This window comes from Tenrec ecaudatus, chromosome 1 (assembly GCF_050624435.1).
Source record: "Tenrec ecaudatus isolate mTenEca1 chromosome 1, mTenEca1.hap1, whole genome shotgun sequence".
NCBI lineage: Eukaryota > Metazoa > Chordata > Mammalia > Afrosoricida > Tenrecidae > Tenrec > Tenrec ecaudatus.
In genome coordinates this window covers 251422368-251443155 of record NC_134530.1, presented here as the reverse complement: position 1 = coordinate 251443155, position 20788 = coordinate 251422368, and the positions used below count along the sequence as shown (strand labels likewise).

At 36.0% G+C, this 20788-nt stretch overlaps 1 protein-coding gene and 1 non-coding gene across 3 annotated transcripts in view; both read left to right on the top strand.

Annotated features, from left to right (window-relative positions):
* AKT3 (AKT serine/threonine kinase 3) overlaps positions 1-20788 on the top strand; it is a 335611-nt gene that overhangs the window by 22674 nt on the left and 292149 nt on the right. For both annotated transcript variants that reach the window (XM_075531195.1, XM_075531185.1), the window contains exon 2: positions 7505-7684. In XM_075531195.1, the coding sequence (XP_075387310.1) occupies positions 7639-7684 (46 nt within the window). In that variant the 5' untranslated portion in view covers positions 7505-7638. The remainder of the gene's footprint in view (positions 1-7504; positions 7685-20788) is intronic.
* LOC142437924 (small nucleolar RNA U13) lies at positions 3893-3993 on the top strand. Its single transcript, XR_012782423.1, has one exon. It is a non-coding gene; the product is annotated as a small nucleolar RNA U13 (small nucleolar RNA).

Genomic DNA, 20788 nt, shown 5'->3' with positions numbered 1-20788 from the left:
CCAGTGCAACTTGTCTTTTAATCTCTTTACTGTTGCTTCCATAAACATTGATTGTGGTATTTTGGTTTTTATATTGAGTTATAATCCACACTAAAAGCTACAATCCTTGATCTTCATCAGCAAGTGCGACAAGTCTTCACTTTCAGCAAGAAGATTGTGTCATCTGTAATAAGCCTTCCTCCAATCTGAGGCTTAATTCTTCTTCATATAAACCGGCTTCTCTGATTGCCTTTTCAGCATACAGATTGAACAAGTATGGTGAAAGGACATAACTCTGACACACACCTTTCCTGATTTTAAACCATGCAGTATGCCTTTGTTCTGCTAGCACAACTGCCTCCTGATCCATGTGCAAGTTCCACATAAGGATTATGGAGTGTTCTGGAATTCCCATTCTTTTCAAGGTTATCCATAGTTTGTTATGATCCACACAGTCAAATGCTTTGGCACATAGTAAGTAAAATACGAGTAAACATCTTTTTTGTATTCTTTGCATTGAGCCAAGATCTGTCTGACATCAGCAAGTGGTATCTCTTGTTTCACATTCTTTTCTGAATCCAACCTTCAGCTGCAATTATTGTTGGATGATCATCAGAAAATTCTACTTCCATGTGACATCAGTGATACCATTCTATAATTTGAGCATTGTGTTGGGTCGGTCACCTTTTTTTTGGAATTGGTACAGATATGGAACTCTTCCAGTCAGTTGGATGAGTAGCTGTCTTCCAAATTTCCCAGCATCCACAATTAAGTGCTTCCAGGGCTTCATCAGCCTGTTAAAACATTTCAGTGGACATCCCTCACAGAAGGGTCACAAGGAAGGGGGACGAGTCAGCCAGGGTGCAGTATAGCACCAAGGAAACATATAACATCCTCTAGTTCTTTAATGTTTCCCCACTCCAACCCCTGACTATCACGATCCCAGTTCTACCGTACAAATCTGGCTAGACCAGAGCGTGTACACTGGCGCAGATTAGAGCTCTCGACACATGGAATCCAGGACATATAAACCCCTCAGGAATAATAATGGAAGTAGTGATAGCATGAAGGTAGGGGGAACATGGGGTGAAAAGGGGGCCCCTATCGCAATGATTGACATATAACTCCCCCCACCCCCATCCAGGGTGACAAACAACAGAAACATGGGTGAAGGGAGACAGGGGAGAGTGTAAGATATGATAATAATTTATAATTTATCAAGTTTTCATGAGGGCAGGAGGGTGGGGGAGGGAGGGGAATAAAAGCTGATACCAAGGGCTGAAGTAGAAAGAAAATGTTTTGAAAATGATGATGGCAATATATGTATACATGTGCTTGACACAATGGGTGTATGGATTGTGAGAAGAGCTGTAAGAGCTCCCAATAAAATGATTATAAAACAAAACCAAAAGCATTTCAATTGGTATTCCATCCTGGAGCCTTGTTTTTGGCTAATGCTTTCAATGTACCTTGAACTTTCTTCAGCACCATTGGTCCTTGCTCATCTGTTACCTCTTGAAATGGTGGAATGTGGAATACTTCTTTTTGATACAGTGGCCCTGGGCTCTATTTCCACAGTCTTATGACGCTTCCTGCATCATTCAATATTTTTCTCATAGAATCCTAAAATATTGCAACTCCAGGTTTTAAATTTTTCTTTTTTTTCATGTTATTTTAAATTTTATGTTTCCCATCATTTTATTGGGGGCTCTTACTGTTCTTATAACATTCCATACATCAATTGTATCAAGCATATTTGTACATATGTTGCCATCTTCATTTCCAAGACATTTTCTGCTTGAGCCCTTTAAGTTTTTCTTTTAAGATATACTGAGTGTGTTCTTCCATTTTGATTCTAACTCTACATCTTTGCATATTTCATTTTAATGTTTTATTTTGCCCTTATAAACTGTCCTTTGAAAATTTTTGTTCCTATATTCTTGTATCTTGTGTTCAGATCTTCATCATTTCTTGTATTTGCCTTATCTGTTCTGTAAGAGCAAGTTTCACAGTCTCTCCTGACATCCACTTTGATCTTTTTTTTTCTTATATTTTTAATGACCTTTTGCTTTCTTCATAAATGATGTTCTTGATGTCCGCCCATAGCTCATCAGGTCTCTGTTATTAGCGTTCAATGCATCAAATCTGTTCTTGAGATGATCTTGAAAGGTGGGATGAATTCAAGGTCATATTTTGGCTCTTGTGGACTTGTTTTGATTTCCTTCAGCTGTAACTTGAACTAAAGAATGAGTAATTGATGATCTGTTCCACAGTCAGCCTGTAGCTTGGTTTTAGCTTCTGATATTGGGCTTCTCGATTATGTCTTCCCACAGATGTAGTCAGATGGATTTCTGTGTTTTCCATCTGGAGAAGTCTACATGTATAGTTAACTGTTTGTGTTGTTGAAAAAAACAACAAAATTTTCTGCAATCAAGTTGTTAGTTTTGGAAATTTGTAGCATGCAATCTTCAGCTTTGTTTCTGTCACTAAGACCATATATTCCTTCCTCGTTGTTTCTAACTTTTGCATTCCAATCACCAGTAATTATCACTACATCCGATTGCATGTTTGATCAATTTAAAACTGAAGACACTGGGGAATTCTTCAGTTTCTTCATCACTAGCTTTGTGGTTGTTGCATAAATTTGAATAATGGTTATATTGACTGGGTTTCCTTGAAGGCATATAAATGTAGCCCTTGTACTTCAAGACAGATTTTGAAATGCCCTTTTTGACAATGAATGCAATGCCACCCTTCTTGATTGTGTCATTCCCTGCATAGTAAATCATATGTTTTTTGATTCAAAATGGCCAATACCAGTCTATTTCAGCTCAGGAATGCGTAGGAAGGATATTGATCTTTATGCATTCCATATCATTTTTGACTTCCAATTTTCCTAGATTCATACTTCATACATTCCAACTTCTGATTATTAGTTATTTACAACTGCTTCGATCTGATCCCACCTTTCTCATCCACTACCTCCTGTGTGTTTTTGTGTTGTCAGGTATCTGTCTTCAACTAATGCTACTTTAAAAAGTTAAAGATGCCCTGTCAGGCCTACTAACATTTCACCTGTCTCATTGCATTTGTTCAACTTCTTATCCTAATGAATATTTAATCTACTTCTCTATCCTTTTCTCTGAAGATCAATGTTCCAAGATTGTCATCTATATTTGTTTCAGTCATCTCTTGTGTCTTTGTTATTCTGCTGGTATTTTCAGATTTGGTAATTTTTTAAATAATAACTTTGTTTTGCTCCCTTCTCTGTACACTAAGTATAGTCCTTGTTACAGATTACACAATCAATACATATTCATTGACCGAATAATCATGTATATATGATATACCTTTTTTATAGCATTGTTTCAAAACAATGGTTATAAAAGTCTTATTTATTATTTAAAATTGAATGGTTAGCAGCTATAAATAAATGTTTTGGTTTTTAATTCTTAAAACTATCATTAAGAAAATATGACATTCTTTTCCTCTTATTTTATAGTGGAAATTTTAGTAATGTTAATACATGTATTATTTTAGATTTGAAACCTAACATTCTCAATAGGCAGCCAGAAAAACTGAATATTTAGAGCCCCCAACTACAACAGCACCAAAAATAAACAACAAGTAAGGAGGCTACGTATGTACAACCAAACACCTTATGATTTTTGGTGCTGATGTTTGGTTCCTGGTTTCATGATACTTTCCTACTTAATTGACCTAATACCGCTTTATAGTGCTCTTGTTCTCTCTCTGCATTGTCTAGTGCCGAGGGTCTTAAGAGCTTGTAAACAGCTGTCTAAGGTAAATAGTTGGCTTCTGTTCTGGGAAACAGGAAAAAGGAGAATCAGGCAGGACTAGGCAGAGGATCTACAGTGCATGGTTAATCGCCTCCAGGAAACTTGACTTCTTGATCCTTTTCTGGTTCATAAGCATGAGGATTGGGTCTTCACGAGTCTGTGGTATGTGCCTCCCTTAATCCTTGTTATGACTCGGCACATTACCCGTCTGACACGGAAAAAAAGAAAAAGAAAATTGACTTCTTTGCTCTGAGACCAATATAGGATAGCATTATTGAACATTTTGATTTGAAAGATGGAAAATGTATAACAGTTTTAATTTCTCATAGAATTCAATCATTCTGGATTTCTGGAGGTTGGATGAACTTCCTGGAACGCCCTCAGATAATCTTTAAATCTTCAGCCTTAATTATTCCCTATGAAATCTCTAAACCAGTCAACACAACAAAAACCAACCCAAACTCACGGCCATGTAGTCATCAACAAAAAACCAACCCAAACTCACGGCCATGTAGTCATCGCCGACTCATAGTGACCCTATATGACAGGATAGAACTGTCCCTGTTTCCCAGATGGTAACTCTTTAATGGGAGTAGAAAACCCATCTTTCTACCTCGCTGTGGCTGGTGGTTTCAAATTACTGACCTTGTAGTTAGAAATCCAATGAGTAAGCACACACTACACCATCAGGGCTCCTAACAATACCCAGACATTAAGACTGTCTGCCTGGAACATTGAAATCTTTTAGGAGTTATCTATATAGAATAAAATTGACCGCAGCCATTTGAAAGATTAGATTGGAAATTTAGGGGGTAGTGAGTTAATGTTACTGTTAGGACGAACAATGCAGAAAAGGAGGATGTGAGCAATTGCTTAACTTGAAGAATCATTGTCCATAAACTACATGTAGACATTGAATTAGTGCATGTTCTGTTATATTCACAATAAAAAATAACGTAAGAACAAACACAAACAAGTCAAGAATGTTGAGGGTAAAGAACATTTTATGTGTTGCTCTCTTTGGAGGCCTACAGGAAACATAGTTTAATCGCTAGGAAAGGATATTTATTGTAATTTTAATTATTTAGCTTAGGTACTTCTCTAAACCTTAAACTTAATTTTGTCTTTATGATTTAACGCTATTCTCTGCTGACTTACAATATTGCTTTGCCTGTTCTTTATTAGTTGTAGAAAGCTGCATCCTTTTTCTTTCATTCATTGATTTATTTTTACTGACTTGCTCAGAATCTTTTTTTTTCTAGTTCTTTTTTTAAATAAATCATTTTATTGGGGCTCATACAACTCTTATCACTCAGAATCTCTTACGTGCCAAGCATTTGTCAAATTGTCTGCCTAAATTATAATGAGACTGAATGAGGTAAATGATGTGAAAATGTTTTGTAAATTCAAAATGACATTGAAATGCAATTATTATCAAATAATTCTTAATGAAGAATCAAATCTGCCAAAGATTTTGTGTGAAATGTTTTATACAAGTGTACAAAATAGATGACTGAATATTGAAATGGTTAATGGAATAGGCTTTAAAGAAAAATGAATCAGATTTTGTCTGTTATGGCTTATTGGATGGAGTACAATTCCAGAGAAGTTAGGACTGTAGGAGTTGAAATTTACTCTACCTGAGGAAATATTACAAAGTTAATATCCATTTTATCATTTTCCAAAGACAAGTAGTATTTTTGTAAAGACAGTGGAAGTGATTCTCAACTTTCCTAATGCTGTGACCCTTTAATACAGTTCCTCATGTGGTGATGACCCCCAATCATAAAATTATTTTTGTTGCTACTTCATAAGTGTAATTTTGCTGCTGTTTTGAATCTGGCAACCCATGTAAAAGGGTCGTTTGACCCCCAAAGGGGTCACGACCCACAGGTTGAGAATCCATGCTGTAGGTACCCCTGAGTTGAGAGAATATATAGCTATATAATTTTTCTGGTTACCTAAAATTTATGCCTGTACCTCCTGGACCATCGTTTTGGATTCCCTTCTATGGAAATGATTGAACTCAATTGTATATTGCCATTTTGTTTTTCGTTTGCTCATTCCATTTGCGGGTGTTTTGAGGATTTTAATACACATCTCCAAAACAGTTGTTTTCCTTTTGAGCAACTCCCTTTCGCCCCATTTTAAATTATGAATACCGGAAAAATGGAAATTGGATTGTCTTAGTTGAAATTACTCTGTCTTTCTGAAAGCTTTGGGCCAGATTCGTGGCCCTCCTTTTACAAATTCAGGCTCCCTGGCGGTGCTGCGAGTTAGGCGATTGGGTTTAGGACTGCACGGTGGGCTGTGCAAATCCACCAGTCAGCCGCGTCTCAGGAGTAAGTGGTTGGCTGCTTTCGGAAAGATTTACTGTCCCGGAAATCGAGCCAGCAGTTCTGCTCTCCCCTACGGACTCGCCGAGAGTCGGAATAGATTCGCCAAGGTAGACCGCGTGCGTGCGTGCGTGCGTGTGTGCATGTGTGAGATGATTTCACAAATATGTAGCCTCTCTCGCAACTTTTTTCTTAAGGCGGTATAATTTTAGCTCAACAAGACCTGGAGTCCGACAGTCTGGGTTCCGATCTTGGCGCCATCTTTGGGCGTCCAGATTGGGCAAGTTGGTTGATCTCCGGCAAGCCAGTGGTTTCAGGAGAGCTAGGGGTGGTGGCCTGCCCTAGGGACATTGTCTGAGGAGGCGACATCAAGATGACCCCAAGGTCCATGGAGATGGACTGACAGGCGCCACAAGGGGAGTGGACATTTTTAAGAGGCTTGGTGTCACCTGTTATCCAGTGCAGACATCTGCAGGGGTAACTGGCGTGCACGGCCTCCGCCGCCGCCAGTCTGGCTACAGTAAGTAATGCTGCACGTCCACAGCGGGCCGGCGGTCTCTGACCAATGGGAGCCTTCTGGTGGTGGCGACTGCCCCGCGGGCAGTGCAGCAGTGGACGTTCTGGTCCCTGAGTGGAACGCTTAGGGTACAACTGGCCGCTCCCTGACCTTCGGCACCCTACGTGACACCAGGAGTTACTACCCTGGTGACGCCATTATTGCAAGCCTCAGATTTTGCTCTATGGAAAATGGAATTAACAGTGCACACTTAGAATAGCCAACATAAGAGAATAATTGATGAAAGCCCCTATAGCAGGTCTTCCTATATCTTGAATACTCATTTTTTCCGATGGCATTCCCTGTATTTTATCTACTTAAATAATTGATTTTGTATTATGTATTTATTATATCTGATCTAAAATATGTCTTGGGACAAGGCAGTGTAGAAATACTTAAATGTTGGTTTCTTGGCACAACATAATTTACCTAAAGTATGAACATTAAAAGGATTCATAATTGCTTTACCATAATTTTTTGAAAATACGCATATATGAAAATTTACTTTCAGACCATTTTCATCTCAAACATGTATCACTATACAACTAACTGTTCTATACAGGTAGGTGTGATTGGTTTTCTTAAGATATTTTCTGTTGCATTCTTTTTTCCGTAAAAGTTTTGTTATCATTTGAAAACTGTCACAAGACTAGGGAAGAGCATTCCTTATAGAACTATTTAATAAATAGGTCCCCCAGTTTGAAGAGCTAGACTTTTATGTGAGGTCAGGCCAGTTGAAGACATTTACAAAGAATCAGTTGTTTGTTATTGCTATGTGAGTTGCAAGAATGGAAAAAAAAAAAAGAAATTCTTTCTTCAATACTTCCTTCCAGGCTGAGTCATCACTGAGGAGTGGGAAGGGCAGCAGCAGCAACAGCAGCAGCAGAAAGCAGCAGAGGATCCAGACTCCAAAGCTGATTATCACAAAGTACCATTTCTCTAAGTTGGGGCTCAGAGGGGAGCCATCATGAGCGATGTTACCATTGTGAAAGAAGGTTGGGTTCAGAAGAGGGGTAAGTGTCCAACAAAACCAAAAATCATGTGGTTGGTAAGAGCACTAATAGTGGTGGTCTGAAAATGCACGTTTTTAGGGTGTCTGTGTATTGTTGTGTTAGCAAAGTAAATTGTTACATGTTATGTCCCATAAGTGTGCATTACTACTTAGGAGTTTTTTATAATGATCAATTTTAATAATTGATAAGTCCGATTTAACTTTTGTTACATGTGTGCATGCATGCTGTATACTTAGGGTAGTCTTTTTCTGTGGTACATACATATTCTATAATATGAAGCTGTATCTTAAACATGATTTACAATTTAGAAAAATATTTGTATGCCTTTCAAAACTTGTAATAAATGCATAAATAAAGGTTTTCTGTTACATGAAGCTTATTTTCGTGGTGACAGGGGCAGGCATTAAGTAGTAAAGGGTGGAAAGTTTGCCCCCAAATTTGTAGATTAAACTATTTGGTAAATCAGGTAAAGTCCTATAATAGAAAGCCAGATGACAAATAATTTTTATTTTAAATATATGTTTTAAGGGTATTTTTTATAATCTATTTTAGAAATTTATTATTCACTGTTTCGATAACTCAAATGCTTCTTTTTAAAAGGGGTGAATTCTCCGATACATGGCTTACTCTGTGAAACCACCTGCTTATGTGGTCAATGTGTTTATTAGAAATCTGGAGTTCAGACTAGTAGCTAGGCAACTACTGTTTACCCAAATGGCCAAATTAAATAAAATGAAGACTGTTTCATTACCTGTACATGTATTGTCTGGTTAAAAGTTACGTTTTAGACATTTGTTTTAATAATATTCAATTTTAAAATAATTGTGAACAGTTCACAATAGTTAAATGTGATTATTACATTTTTCAAAATCAACTAATGGTATTATTTACTTAGAATAAAATTGACCAATTTTAATTCTGCACTTTGATGAACTTTTGGTCTCCGTCTTACCTCAGCCCTAATAAGCACTGCTTTCTGTTACTATACTATTATTTTTCGAGAATTCCACCTAGAGGGACTCCGTACATAGTGTTTTGTGTCTGGTTTCTTTCACTTAGAATAATACTTTTAAGATACTTCCGCACTACTTATTTAAAGACTTAGTTCTCTTTTTGTTGTTAACTAGTATTCCATTATCTGGATATACCACAATTTGTTTTTTTCATTTACTAGTTGGTGGACGTTTGGGTTGTTACTTAATGGTAAAATGTTTTCAGTTTTTGACTTTTCAATAAAGCTGCTCTGAACATTCAATTACACATCTTTGTATGCTGGGCTGCATAGCATATATATGTTTAACTTTGTGAGATGTGTATGTTTTAATGTAAGGAGAACTATTTTTCTGTTTTGCTGGAGGAAGATGGGGCTTTCTACTCCCGTAAACAGTTCAATCTCAGAAATTCACTGGGGCAGTTCTTCCCTGTCCTGTAACGTTGCTATTGAATGGACATCAACTCAGAGGTAGTGATATGGTTGCTTTTGTTGTTGTTTTTCTTTTCCCTTAGAGTTACAGCCTTGGAAACCCACAGGGGCAGGTCTCATCTGCCCTATGGGGTTGTTATGAGTCAGCATCAGCTCAGAGCAGTGAGTCGTTTGAGTTTACCAAACAGTTTAGGAGTACGGGTGGTGTAGTTATGCATTAAGTTGTGAGCTGTGTCCTCTGGTGAACAACCGAGTTTTTTGTTTCTATGAGGAGTTACAGTCTTGGAACCTCACAGAGGCAGTTCAATCCTTTCTTGTAGGGCTAGTATTAGTTAGCATTAATTGGATGGCAGTGAGTTAGATGTTTTGTTTTATTTTTCTCCTAATTTTAGTTCTACTTTTGGAAAGAGCTATAGTCTCAGAACCCCACAAGGGCAGTTTTACCTTGTCCTTTTAGGGTTGCTGTCAGGAGACCGGGTGATGTAGTGAGTGTATAGGTTGGACTATGATACACGTGGTTGGCAGTTTGAAACCATCAGTAGCTCCATGGGAGAAAGATGGGGCTTTCTCCTCTAGTAAACAGTTACAGCCTCAGAAACTCCCAGGAAGGTTGCCATGAGTTGGCATCAACTTGGTGGTAGTGAGTTTTGAGTTTTTTGGACCAAACTATTTACTCAAGTGGCTGATAGTATTGGCTTTCCTTTGGGAAGCATTTTCAGATTTTCATGCCATATGATGTTTTGTTTTGGTGGTGGTGATTTTTTTAACTCGTCTAGTTTTATTTTTCCTCCTCTGTTTTATTGGAGAGGTGATAAATCACATGAACTTTTTAGAATGTACTTATTTCTAAAATCTGGTCTCACAAGATTGTTGTTAGGATTACATGAGCTAATAGATGTGAATATACTCTGACAATTCAAACACAAATATAAGTCACATCTCCACATCGTATCAAATGAGTAGGGTGGCTGTTGACTCTGATTGTGTCTGGACTGACATACTGGAACAGAAGGTAGCGATTAGTGCATGGGATACAGAAAGGGGAATAAATGAACGAGGATTTGTTGTGTTTTCTGCACTAGTCAAAGGTGTGTGTGTAATGATTTTGTGAATGTGTGGATGCGTTTAGAGACTTAGTGGCCATATAAAAATTCAAATATCAGTAATACACAAAAGTATAAAATGATAAGAAGTCTTTCTACTCTGTCTTTTCTAGTTTTATTCTTCAAAGTGTACAATTTTAGACCTTTTCCATGCTTAAATGCTTCTGCTATTATCTTATTTATATATAACCTTCTAAACTTTGTATTTTGACTAATCCATTTTAATCTAGTGTTTTCTCTGCTATGAACAGTGGATTTAACTCTTAATATCTTCTCTATTTTATCTCAACACTTTTTGGTGTATTGTTATTTTTGCTGTTTTATTTTTGTGTTGATTACCTTCAGAAGTTTTGCTTATTGTTAAAACTCTAGTTCTTGGACAATTAACTTTAGAAAGTATTTTGTTGCCATCTTTAAACATTCCATTTTGTAAACTGAAGAAATATCTCCCTTGAATTCCTCACATGCTTTTGCTGATTTATATCAGCTGTAACATTTATTTAATATTGTCAACATTTATCATAGTTGCATTTGTTGAGCCCCAAAAGCAGTGAGGAATATTATGATTATATAAGTAATTCATAGTCAGAAATCCCACTGGCATGCCACAGGTAGATTCTGACTATATATAGGGTTTTTAAGGCTATAAATCCCTATGGGAACAAACAGCCTCATTATTCTCTCTCAGAGGCTGATGGGTTTGAACTGCTGACCTTACGATTAGCAGCCCAACACTTACCTGATAGCACCACCAAGGCTCCGTTATCTAATTGTTACTGATACATAAAGTATTATGATGAGATCTACAATGAATTTCTTATGTTGTTATTCAAGATTACCACATACCTTAATTGGGTTCTAGTTTAGCCCATGACTTTATTTTTCCTAATTGCGATGTTAAAAAAATTTTTTTTCATTAATGGTAGAAAAATATATGCCTTCTTTAACGTATCACTTGCTTATCTGGCTTCTAAATCATAGTATTTATAATGACCGATGCACAGTATTATGCTATTTAATTCCATCCTTAGACAAGCTGTATGCATTCTTAGATCTCATCTTTTTGTCTGTATTTTCTTCTGGATTTCTTTTTCAGTTTTTCTAGAGTAATACTTGAAATATTTTTTTCCAGAAAAAATGTGTGGGTACAGCTTTTGAAAATGTCTTTTACACTTTCATACCAGATAGATTCCTTGGTTGGGGAAAGAATTCAAGGTTAAAATAGTTCAGAATCTTAAAGGTTGCATTCCATTGCCTTTTAGTACCCATCTTACTTATATGTTTGATGTCAGTATGAATCATCTCTTTGTAAATAATCTGTTACTGTTTTCTGTAAGCTTTTAATATCAGTGAATTTTGAAGTTTAAGGCGGGTGAGTTAAAATTGTTTTGTTATTCACAGAGTAAAGCATTGGCAGACCCTTTAAATCTGATTTTTTTAGTTCAGGGAAATCTATATTTCTTTTATAATTTTCTGTCTCTTCTACATTTTTAATATTTTTTTCTTCCTCAAACTTTTCGTGTTAATCTTCTTTTTCTTAATTTAAAATTGTTCCCCATGCATTTGTGTTTTTTTCACTATGTCCTAGAAGAGTTGCTTGACTGTTTCTTCTAGACCTTTATTCAATTTTTTGTTTTAACTATAACTTTATATTGCAAGGAGCTCTTTCTAGCTAAGAGAGTGCCTGGCTTGTGCAAGCAGTTCAGACTCTTAATGCTGACTTCAGGATTGGTGGTCCAGCTCCATCAGACAGAGATACCTTGAAGGAAAGGACTAGAGGGCTCCTTCCAAAAATCATCTGCTGAAACCCCTGTGGAAAATGGCTCTACTCTGATGCACAGGTGGTTGCCATGAAATGAAATGGGGCTGACAATTTCCCCCTCCCTTTTCTACTCACCTCTTACTTGATAGACACAATATATTCTTGAATCTCAGGACACTAACTATATTTCAACTTTTTTTTCTTTTTGAGAAGAAACTTTTGGCAACATGCTCCTTTCCCCCCACCCCTTGTGTTTGACTTGTGTCTGTTTATATTTATAAGTGAAGGAATGATTTTACCGGTCGCTTCCTCTTCTGTTAGGTGGGTCTTGCTACCAGCTCTGTGCATCTTTTACCTACTTTTACAATTTACTTATATTTCCTTCTATGTTAGACAACTTGAATTTAGTAAATGAGGATTTGTGATGCTAATATTTATGATAATCTTTAACCCTACTCTTCAAAACATTAATTGAAATAGGAGGAGGAAACCTAATTTGGCATGTTTTATTCTCCAGCATCCTATAATTTATTCCTTTTGCAGTTTTCAGTGTTATTTTGATGATTCAAAAATATGTGTAAGTGTTGCTTGACTACATTTATATCAAAGAATTTTCTCATAAAAGCATTATTATTTACTGCCTGTATAACCAGAGCATTTACTGTTACCTGAACTTTGGTGTATTCCTTTAAAAGAAGTATGGTAATTAAGTACCTTTTGTGGCCGCGTCTGAAAGTGTTTCTGAACCATAATGTGTTTAATCACTAGACAGAAAGCAGGCAAAGCAAGCTCATTACCATCGAGTCTATTCCAACTCATAGCAACCCCCTTTAGGGGTTTCAAGCCTGTACGTCTTTTTGGAACAGATGGCTTCAACTTTGTCCTGTGGAGCTACTGATGGGCTTCAATTGCTGACCCTGGGGTTAGCAGTCCGACATTTACTCTACTCCTTACTTTTATCAGAAGATATTAATGTGAAGATCACACACACACACACACACACACACACACACACCCCTGGTTTGAATATTAGTCTTATTTTTTTTAGTCTATTTTCTTAAACCCTGTATTTACAAATGAGTTCTTAGTAGCTCCTTTTTAGATAAAATCTCACTTTATTTTTACTTCTAGTATGAATAAAGTACTTTTCTGTTTCTTAGATAAATATTGATTTTGTGTAGAACATAACCTTGCTTATTAATGATATATGAAAAATATAAAACTATTTCCATTTCTGTACTGGTTGGAAAACAGTGAGCAATAATTGAGATAACACATTAGCCTAGTATTGTTAGAAATAACAATGATTGAAGCTTCAGCTTAATGAGCTTGGAGTACTGGTATTGTTCTAGATTCCTCTCCTTGATAGACTCAAAAGAGCATTTCACTCAAGAGTTTGGCTGACTGTGTCAGTAGAGATGTCCAAGGCCAGTCTGTAGGTCTACTCTATGTTGCTGTCACTCCCTAAACTAGATGCCAAAGTTTTATTCTCTTATTTGTTTCTCTATAGAGAGTAGTGATTTTGCTATGCAGAAATTATTTCATTTTTCCAAATATGCATTTCGATCTAAGGCTTTATCAATATATTAATAATGTGTGATTTTAACGGGTTTAAAAGGTCTGCACTATGATCAGTATGCTGTAATACTGTATATGAACTTAATTGTAATTTATAACATTTAATTTATTTGATAAGACTAACTTTAAAAACTAAGTTTTCGCTTATAAATGTGAGAAGCCAGTTTCTTCATAACAATTCAAATTTATAATGTATTTAAAAAATAATATATGTATATTCTGTAAACTGAGTCATAGTAAAATGTTAAAAAATTTAATGGAATTGGTTAAGTACAATTAAAATATTATTATCTTGAAATCTATTTAAGTATAAGATTTGAAGTTAGCATTAAGAAGATCCTGAGTGATGAAAGTACTGCAAGCATGTGTTCATTTTCTTTTTAAAAAATAATTTTATTGGGTGTGTTCATTTTCTATAGACTTTGTTGCATTACTAGTGAGTGAAACTTTTGTGTCTGTTTTGTGTAGCCAATTGGTACTTTTAAATAATTTTTACTTAGCCTGCCTTATGGTTACCATTTCTAGTTTAGTGACGTGTATACTTTTTGTTGTACATTCTATCATATAATGTGCTTAGATGAACTAGAGTGGTGTTTGGTATTCCCTTGTCGATTCCAATTCAAAGTGAATTAAGCAAAACAGAGAAAAATGCAGACTGGTCCTATGCCTCCTCACAATCAAGGCTATTTTTGAACCCATTGTTACAATTAGAAGGTTGTTTTTAGGTGATGTTGAGTCAGTTTTGACTCACACTTTCCAGTCCTGCGCCATCTTTTTAATTGTTATATTTGAATCCACGGTTGCAGCCAGTATGCCAATCCAACTCATTGAAGATCCTCCTCTTTTCCCTGACTTTCTACTCTACCAAGCTTGAAGTGCTTTTCCAGAGACTAATCTCTCTTGCTAATATGTTCCAAGTATGTGCAGCAAAGTCTCTTCATCTTCATTTCTAAGGAGCAGATTCTAGCCGTACTTCTTTCAAGACAAATTTGTTCTTTTGGCAGTTCATGATACTTTGAATGTTCTTCAACACCATAATTCAAATGCATCCAAAACCAAGCCAAACTCACTGCCCTTGATTCAGTTCTAATCCAAAGTGACACTAGCTCAATTTCATAAATCTGTGTGATATCCTATAAAATAGCTTAATCTTTTTATGAACAATACATTTAAAAATGTAAAACTTGTGAGCCATTTGTATTTTATTGAGGGATAGTTGTGGTTTAGTCAAATTTTATAAGTTATTATAGATAACAGAATATATTTCCCCCACCCCCCCAGTCCTTACTTAGAAACTCAGGCCTTTTTTCTCTTTTACTTCATATGTACGTTCTCATGTTTTATTCACAGTGTGGCTTTAGATATAAATTATACAGTGGCTCAGGAGACAGAAAATGACTATGATTTCCTGTTGACTCCCAGCAGCAAGCGTAAAGGACTGTGGTCGTGACTGTGTAAACCACATGAGAGATTACAGACACTCAACTTTACTGTGGATACTATGAATGAAGACTAAATGTGGACGCTTTATTTTCTAATGGCTCTGAAATTTAACTGTTGTTTTTGCTATAATGCAAAATTGGTAGTTTTCATAATTTCAGTATATTTTCCTGAAGCATTTTAACCAAAAGAGCATCTAATGAGGAGAGCACCATCACATAATGACAAGCATTCAAAAGTTATATAATTTTTTTAGTTCAATCATTTTATTGGGGACTTTTACAGCTCTAATAACAATCCATATATCCATTGTGTCAAGTACATTTGTTCATGTATCGCCATCATCCTTTTCAAAACATTTTCTTTATATTTGAGCCCTTGGTATTAGCTTGGTTTTTTTTTTTCTCCCTGCCCACTCTCCCAACCTCATGAACCCTTGATAAATTATAAATTGCCGTTTTCATATCTTAAACTTCCCGCTGTCTTCCTTCACCCATGTTTCTGTTGTTAGTTACCCTGGGGGTGGGTGTTATACATGGAGCATTGCAGTCAGTTCTCTCTTTCTCCCCCAACCTTCCCCTTCGCCTCATGGTACTGCGACTCCCATTATTGTTCCGGAGGGGTTTATCTGTCCTGGATTCCATGTGTCGAGAGCTCTTATTTGTACCAGTGTACATGCTCTGGTCTAGCTGGATTTGTAAGGTAGAACTGGGGTCATGATAACGGCGGGGAGGAAGCATTAAAAAACTAGAGGAATGTTGTGTGTTTCGTAGGTATGTTACTCTGGGTAGTCTAGAGAACCAAATTCATAAACATGCATATGTGTATAAGAGAGTTTATATAAAAGGTAATTGTACATTAAGAAAATATCCCAGTCCAGATCAAGTCAAGTCAGATATTAGCCCATATGCCCGATTCCAATCTATAAAGACCTTTTCAGACTCACAAAACACAATTGGACGATCACAGGCCAGTGGGTAGAAAATCTTTGGATCCAGTGGCAGTGTAAGCTTCTCAGTGCTGGCAGGTGGCTTCTCCAGCACCCACGGATGCAACAGCCTAGGTCCATGTGGCTTCTTCTCAGGGATGTCTCTCAGGGAGTCAGCCTTGTCAGTAGAGTGGCTCCAAGGGAGTGAGCAGAGACAGAGAAGTGTCTTCTAGAATTCTCAGGAGAAAGCCATGCCCACACAGAGGCCTCATTGGCTATGACCTAGTTGACAGACTAGACTCTACCCCTTCACTCTTAATCCTTTTAAGTCCCAAATTGACACCTGATGATATAACTACCACAGTAGGTGAAGGTGTGATACTGCACCCTGGCTGGCTTGTGTCCCTATCTCTGAGGGGATGACCAATTGTCTACAGATGGGCTTTGGGTCTCTACTCCGCCCCCCTCATTTGCATCATTATGATTGTTTTGGGTCTTCTGATGTCCGATACATGATCCTGTTGATGCCTCATGATCACATAGGCTGGTGTGCTTCTTCCATGTGGGCATTTTTGCTTCTCAGCTAGATGGCCACTTGTTTACATTCAAGCCTTTAAGACCCCAGTGCTGTATCTTCTAATAGCCTGGCACCATCAGCTTTCTCCACTACAATTGCTTATGCACTGCTTTTGTCTTCAGCAATTGAGTCAGGAAGGTGAGCATCACAGAATGCCAGGTTTTTAGAACAAAGACTTCCTGTGTTGAGGGAGTACTTGAGTAGAGACTCAATGTCCATTTGCTACCTTAATACTTAAAATAAAAATATATGTACATAGACCTAAACCCCTATCATTATAATATTAATATATTTACATATGTTTGTGTCTGTATTTATACCTCTATAAATGACCTTTACTTCCTAGTTCTTTCCTTTATTTCCTACAGAATTTGAAGTTATTGTCTTACATAATACCTTTGCCCCTTTCCAATCAACAACTTTTTCATTTATAGATCTTGTATATTGTAACTTTAAACATTTTTATTTAATAGTTTAATTTTAGTAGTTACTTTTTAAAGAAATGTAGTCTAGTCATCTGCAAAGAGCAACAATTCTGGTTTTTCTTTTCAATCTTAGACCGTTAGCATTTTCTGTTCTTATTTCACTGACTATGACCTCTGGTACATTGTTGAATACAAGTAGTGAAAATAGGTGTTTTCACATTATTTCTTATTTTATTGGCAGCATTTAATACTTAACCACTCAGAAACAAAATATCATTTAACTATAGGTTTTCAAAGCAGGAGCAAGATGGGGCTTTCTATTACCATAAAAAAATTGTCATCTCAGAAACCTACAGGGCAGTTCCACCCTATGCTGTAGGGTTGCTATGAGTTGGCATTGACTTGATGGCAGTGAAGGCTTTTCATTACTGGCCTCCATCAGGTTGAGACATTTCCTTCTATTTCTGTTTAATTCAGGGTTTTTATCTTGCATGGATATTGGATTTTGTAAAATGATATCTTTCACCCATATCTGTTGAAATGGCCATTTGGTTTTTCATTTAATTTTGTTGCTATGATTTTGTTTTATTGCTAGAAAAATCTCTTTTGGTCATCATATAGTATCAACTTTTTAATGTATAACTAGCTTTGATTTGCTAATACTTTGTTTTTTTCATTTATAATTTTCTTTCAAGTTTGGATATCATGTTTATCATAATTACATATTATACAGAGATTAGAAGAGCACCCACTTCCTTTACTTAAAATTATATAAAACCTGATTTTATGTCCTTCGATGTGTTTCATAAAATTCACTGATGAAGCCATCTGGGTTGGAGACTTTTTGTGGAAAGATTCTTAAATTGATAATAAAATTCAATTTTAAAAATAGAGAATGGGCTCTTCATTTGGATAAAATATAGATTTTTAAAGGAGTGTAGTGCTTCATTCAAGTTGTTGGCATTATTGGACAAGGCATTAGTTCTTTCTTTAAAAAATCATTTTATTGGAGGCTCATACCACTATTATCACAATCCATACATACTTCCATGTGTCAAGCACATATGTACATATGTACATTCGATGCCCTCTCAAAACATTAGTTTTCCACTTAAGCTCGTGGTATCAGCTAAAGCATTAGTTCTTAATGTTCCCTGACCCTTTTGATGTTTATAAGATCTGTAATAATATCCCCTTAAGAAATTCTGATAAGCGTATTACAATAACCTTTCATTAAATATTGGTAATTTCTATATTTTTTGTTTTCCATGATCAAACTTGATAGGGATTTGTCTATTAATCTTTTCAAAGAACTCTTTAGGTTGTTAATTTTCTTCATTGTTTGTTTTCTATTTCAATACTTTTTGTTATGTTTATTTTTTCAACTTTGGGTTTAAATTGCTTCTCTTTTTCTGACTTCTTAAGTAGAAATACACAAAATTGATTTTGATTCTTTTTTCTTACTGTACGTATTTAAGGTATGGGTTTCTCTTACTATACTGCGTAATTCGATCTCTTAAGTTTTGATATAATGTGTTTTCACTATCATTTAGTACAAAATGTTAAAAAATTTTCCTGTGATTTAAAAAAAAACTGGTACAAATGTTATTCAGAGCAGTGTTTTTTTATTTCCAGATTTGTGATGCTTTTCTAGGTATATTATTTACTTTATTTATATTTATTTTTAGTTGAATCTATTTGTGGAACATAAATAGATTTCAGTCTTAATGAAAAAAATTGTTCCTTTTTATGATCTAGCATATAATTTATCTTGATTTTTATTGTGGGTGTGATGCTTTATAAATTTTCAATGATGGTTGTTAATTTTTCTTTCTCCTTTTTAGTTCTACCTATTTTGCTTTATAAATATATAAAATATTAAAGCTGTTATTAGGTGACGATATTGATGCCTATTGTCTTGATGAGTTGCATGTTTTATTTCATGAAATAGTCATCTTTAATTTGATAATAATATCTTTCTTTCTGCATTTCTGATATTAATATAACCACTCCAGGTTTTTTTTAAGTTTACTATTTATTTGCACATCTTTTCCAAACATTTTTCTTCAAGTCTGTCTATATCTTTTAAAGTGCCACTCTTGACTCTCTCACTATCTCAGTCACTCACTCCCTCCTTCCCTCCCTCCCTCCCTCCTTCCCTCACTCACTCATTCACTCCCTCACTGACTCACTCACTCTCTCTGTCTCACTGACTCACTCACTCACTCACTCACTCACTCACTCCCTCACTGACTCACTCACTCACTCACTCACTCACTCACTCACTCACTCACTCACTCACTCACTCACTCACCCACTCACTCCCTCACTGACTCACTCACTCTCTCAAAAAAAAAAAAGTGCCACTCTTGATGGCAGCATATTGTGGCGGTTGTTACTTTTTCTTTTAGAAGATGTTTTATTGTTTTTTAGGTGAAAGTTTGTAGCTATTGCCACCAGGGTTGAAGGCACTTTTCCTGGTAGGTAAGATTATGAAGACGAAGAAGGAGGCTTTCAGAATAGGCACAGGGGAAATTTATTAACGAAAGATAGCCTGGCAAGAGGGAGATGATGGGCCGTAAGGCTACCTAGTCCATGTTCTCCACTAGGCACTTTGCTATTAGAACAAAGCAGCCTGGTAGTTACTTTAAGAGCTGGGGAATTTGATAACAAAGATGTGAAATTATTTTGAGGGGCTTATAATTAGAGGAGGAATTTGGAGATTAGGTGCACTGGCAGTTGGTCTTCTAAGATGGAGTCCATTGCCAGAGTCTCTGGGAGGGACGATGTCACTATTATGAGATAGCACCTACCTGTTGGACCAGATTCCTGGGTTTGAATCCCCAGTTGGTTACAGGAATAAACTCCAACTCAAACTAACCTCAGACTTTAGCCCTTCAGTATGAGGAAGCTTGGCTAAAGATACCAAGTTATTGGCTTAAGATAATGGAAAAACAGTATGAAGTAGGAGAGTAAAATGTCACAAGATAATAAAATGGCAGAGTATGTACTTTTTTATTTTATTATATAAATCTTTTTATTGGAGCTCATATAAGTCTTATCACAATCCATACATGCATCAATTGAGTGTATGTACTTTTTAAACAAAATAATAATCTTGACAATTTCAAAATCCATCTTCAGTGTCTCTTCTACTCTACCTCAAGTTTTTATAGCAAATTTGATCCCACTTAATAATTTTTATACAAATTGTACCATAACATTGTACGTTGTGTTCACAGTGTGTCAGTCTTCTCATTAATTCCATTCTGTTTGTTCTGTTTCCATTGATCTACCCGATAGGTGAATTTAGGCTTAATAATAATTATTTGTTAACTTATTTTTTGTGTTTCATTAAAAAATGTTTATCCTTTCTTGTCTTTTATAGAATGAGTTATTTTAGAATTCTGTTTGAATTCTTCTATTAGCAAGCAGTCTCAATAAGTTGAGATCATCCCCCAAGGGGCAAAAATTGGTTGGTGGGGAGCTGCCCCTTTGGTTTCTGAGGTTGTCAGTCTTCGTAGGAGTAGAAAACCTCATCTTTCTCTCACAGTGTGACTGTTCGGTTTGAACTGTTGACCCAGGGCTCCTTTGTGGGGTGGTGGTAAAATATAAAATTAAGATATTTTAGTTGTTTGTGGCTTTTCAAGGACCTTATTATGTAAGGAGATTCACGGTATTATATAAACAGATAAATGGTATTTTATATGGGAGCAAAATGAGTAGAAATAAAAAAGTCTAAGAAAGCTCTTTAGCTGAATGGTAATGGAAAAAAGGTTTTAGAAGCACAGCCTTTGTCATCATTTTAGCTATAATTCTGTGCTTGCTTTTTTAGTGTTTGTTCCAGAGAAGTCATTTTCACCCCAGG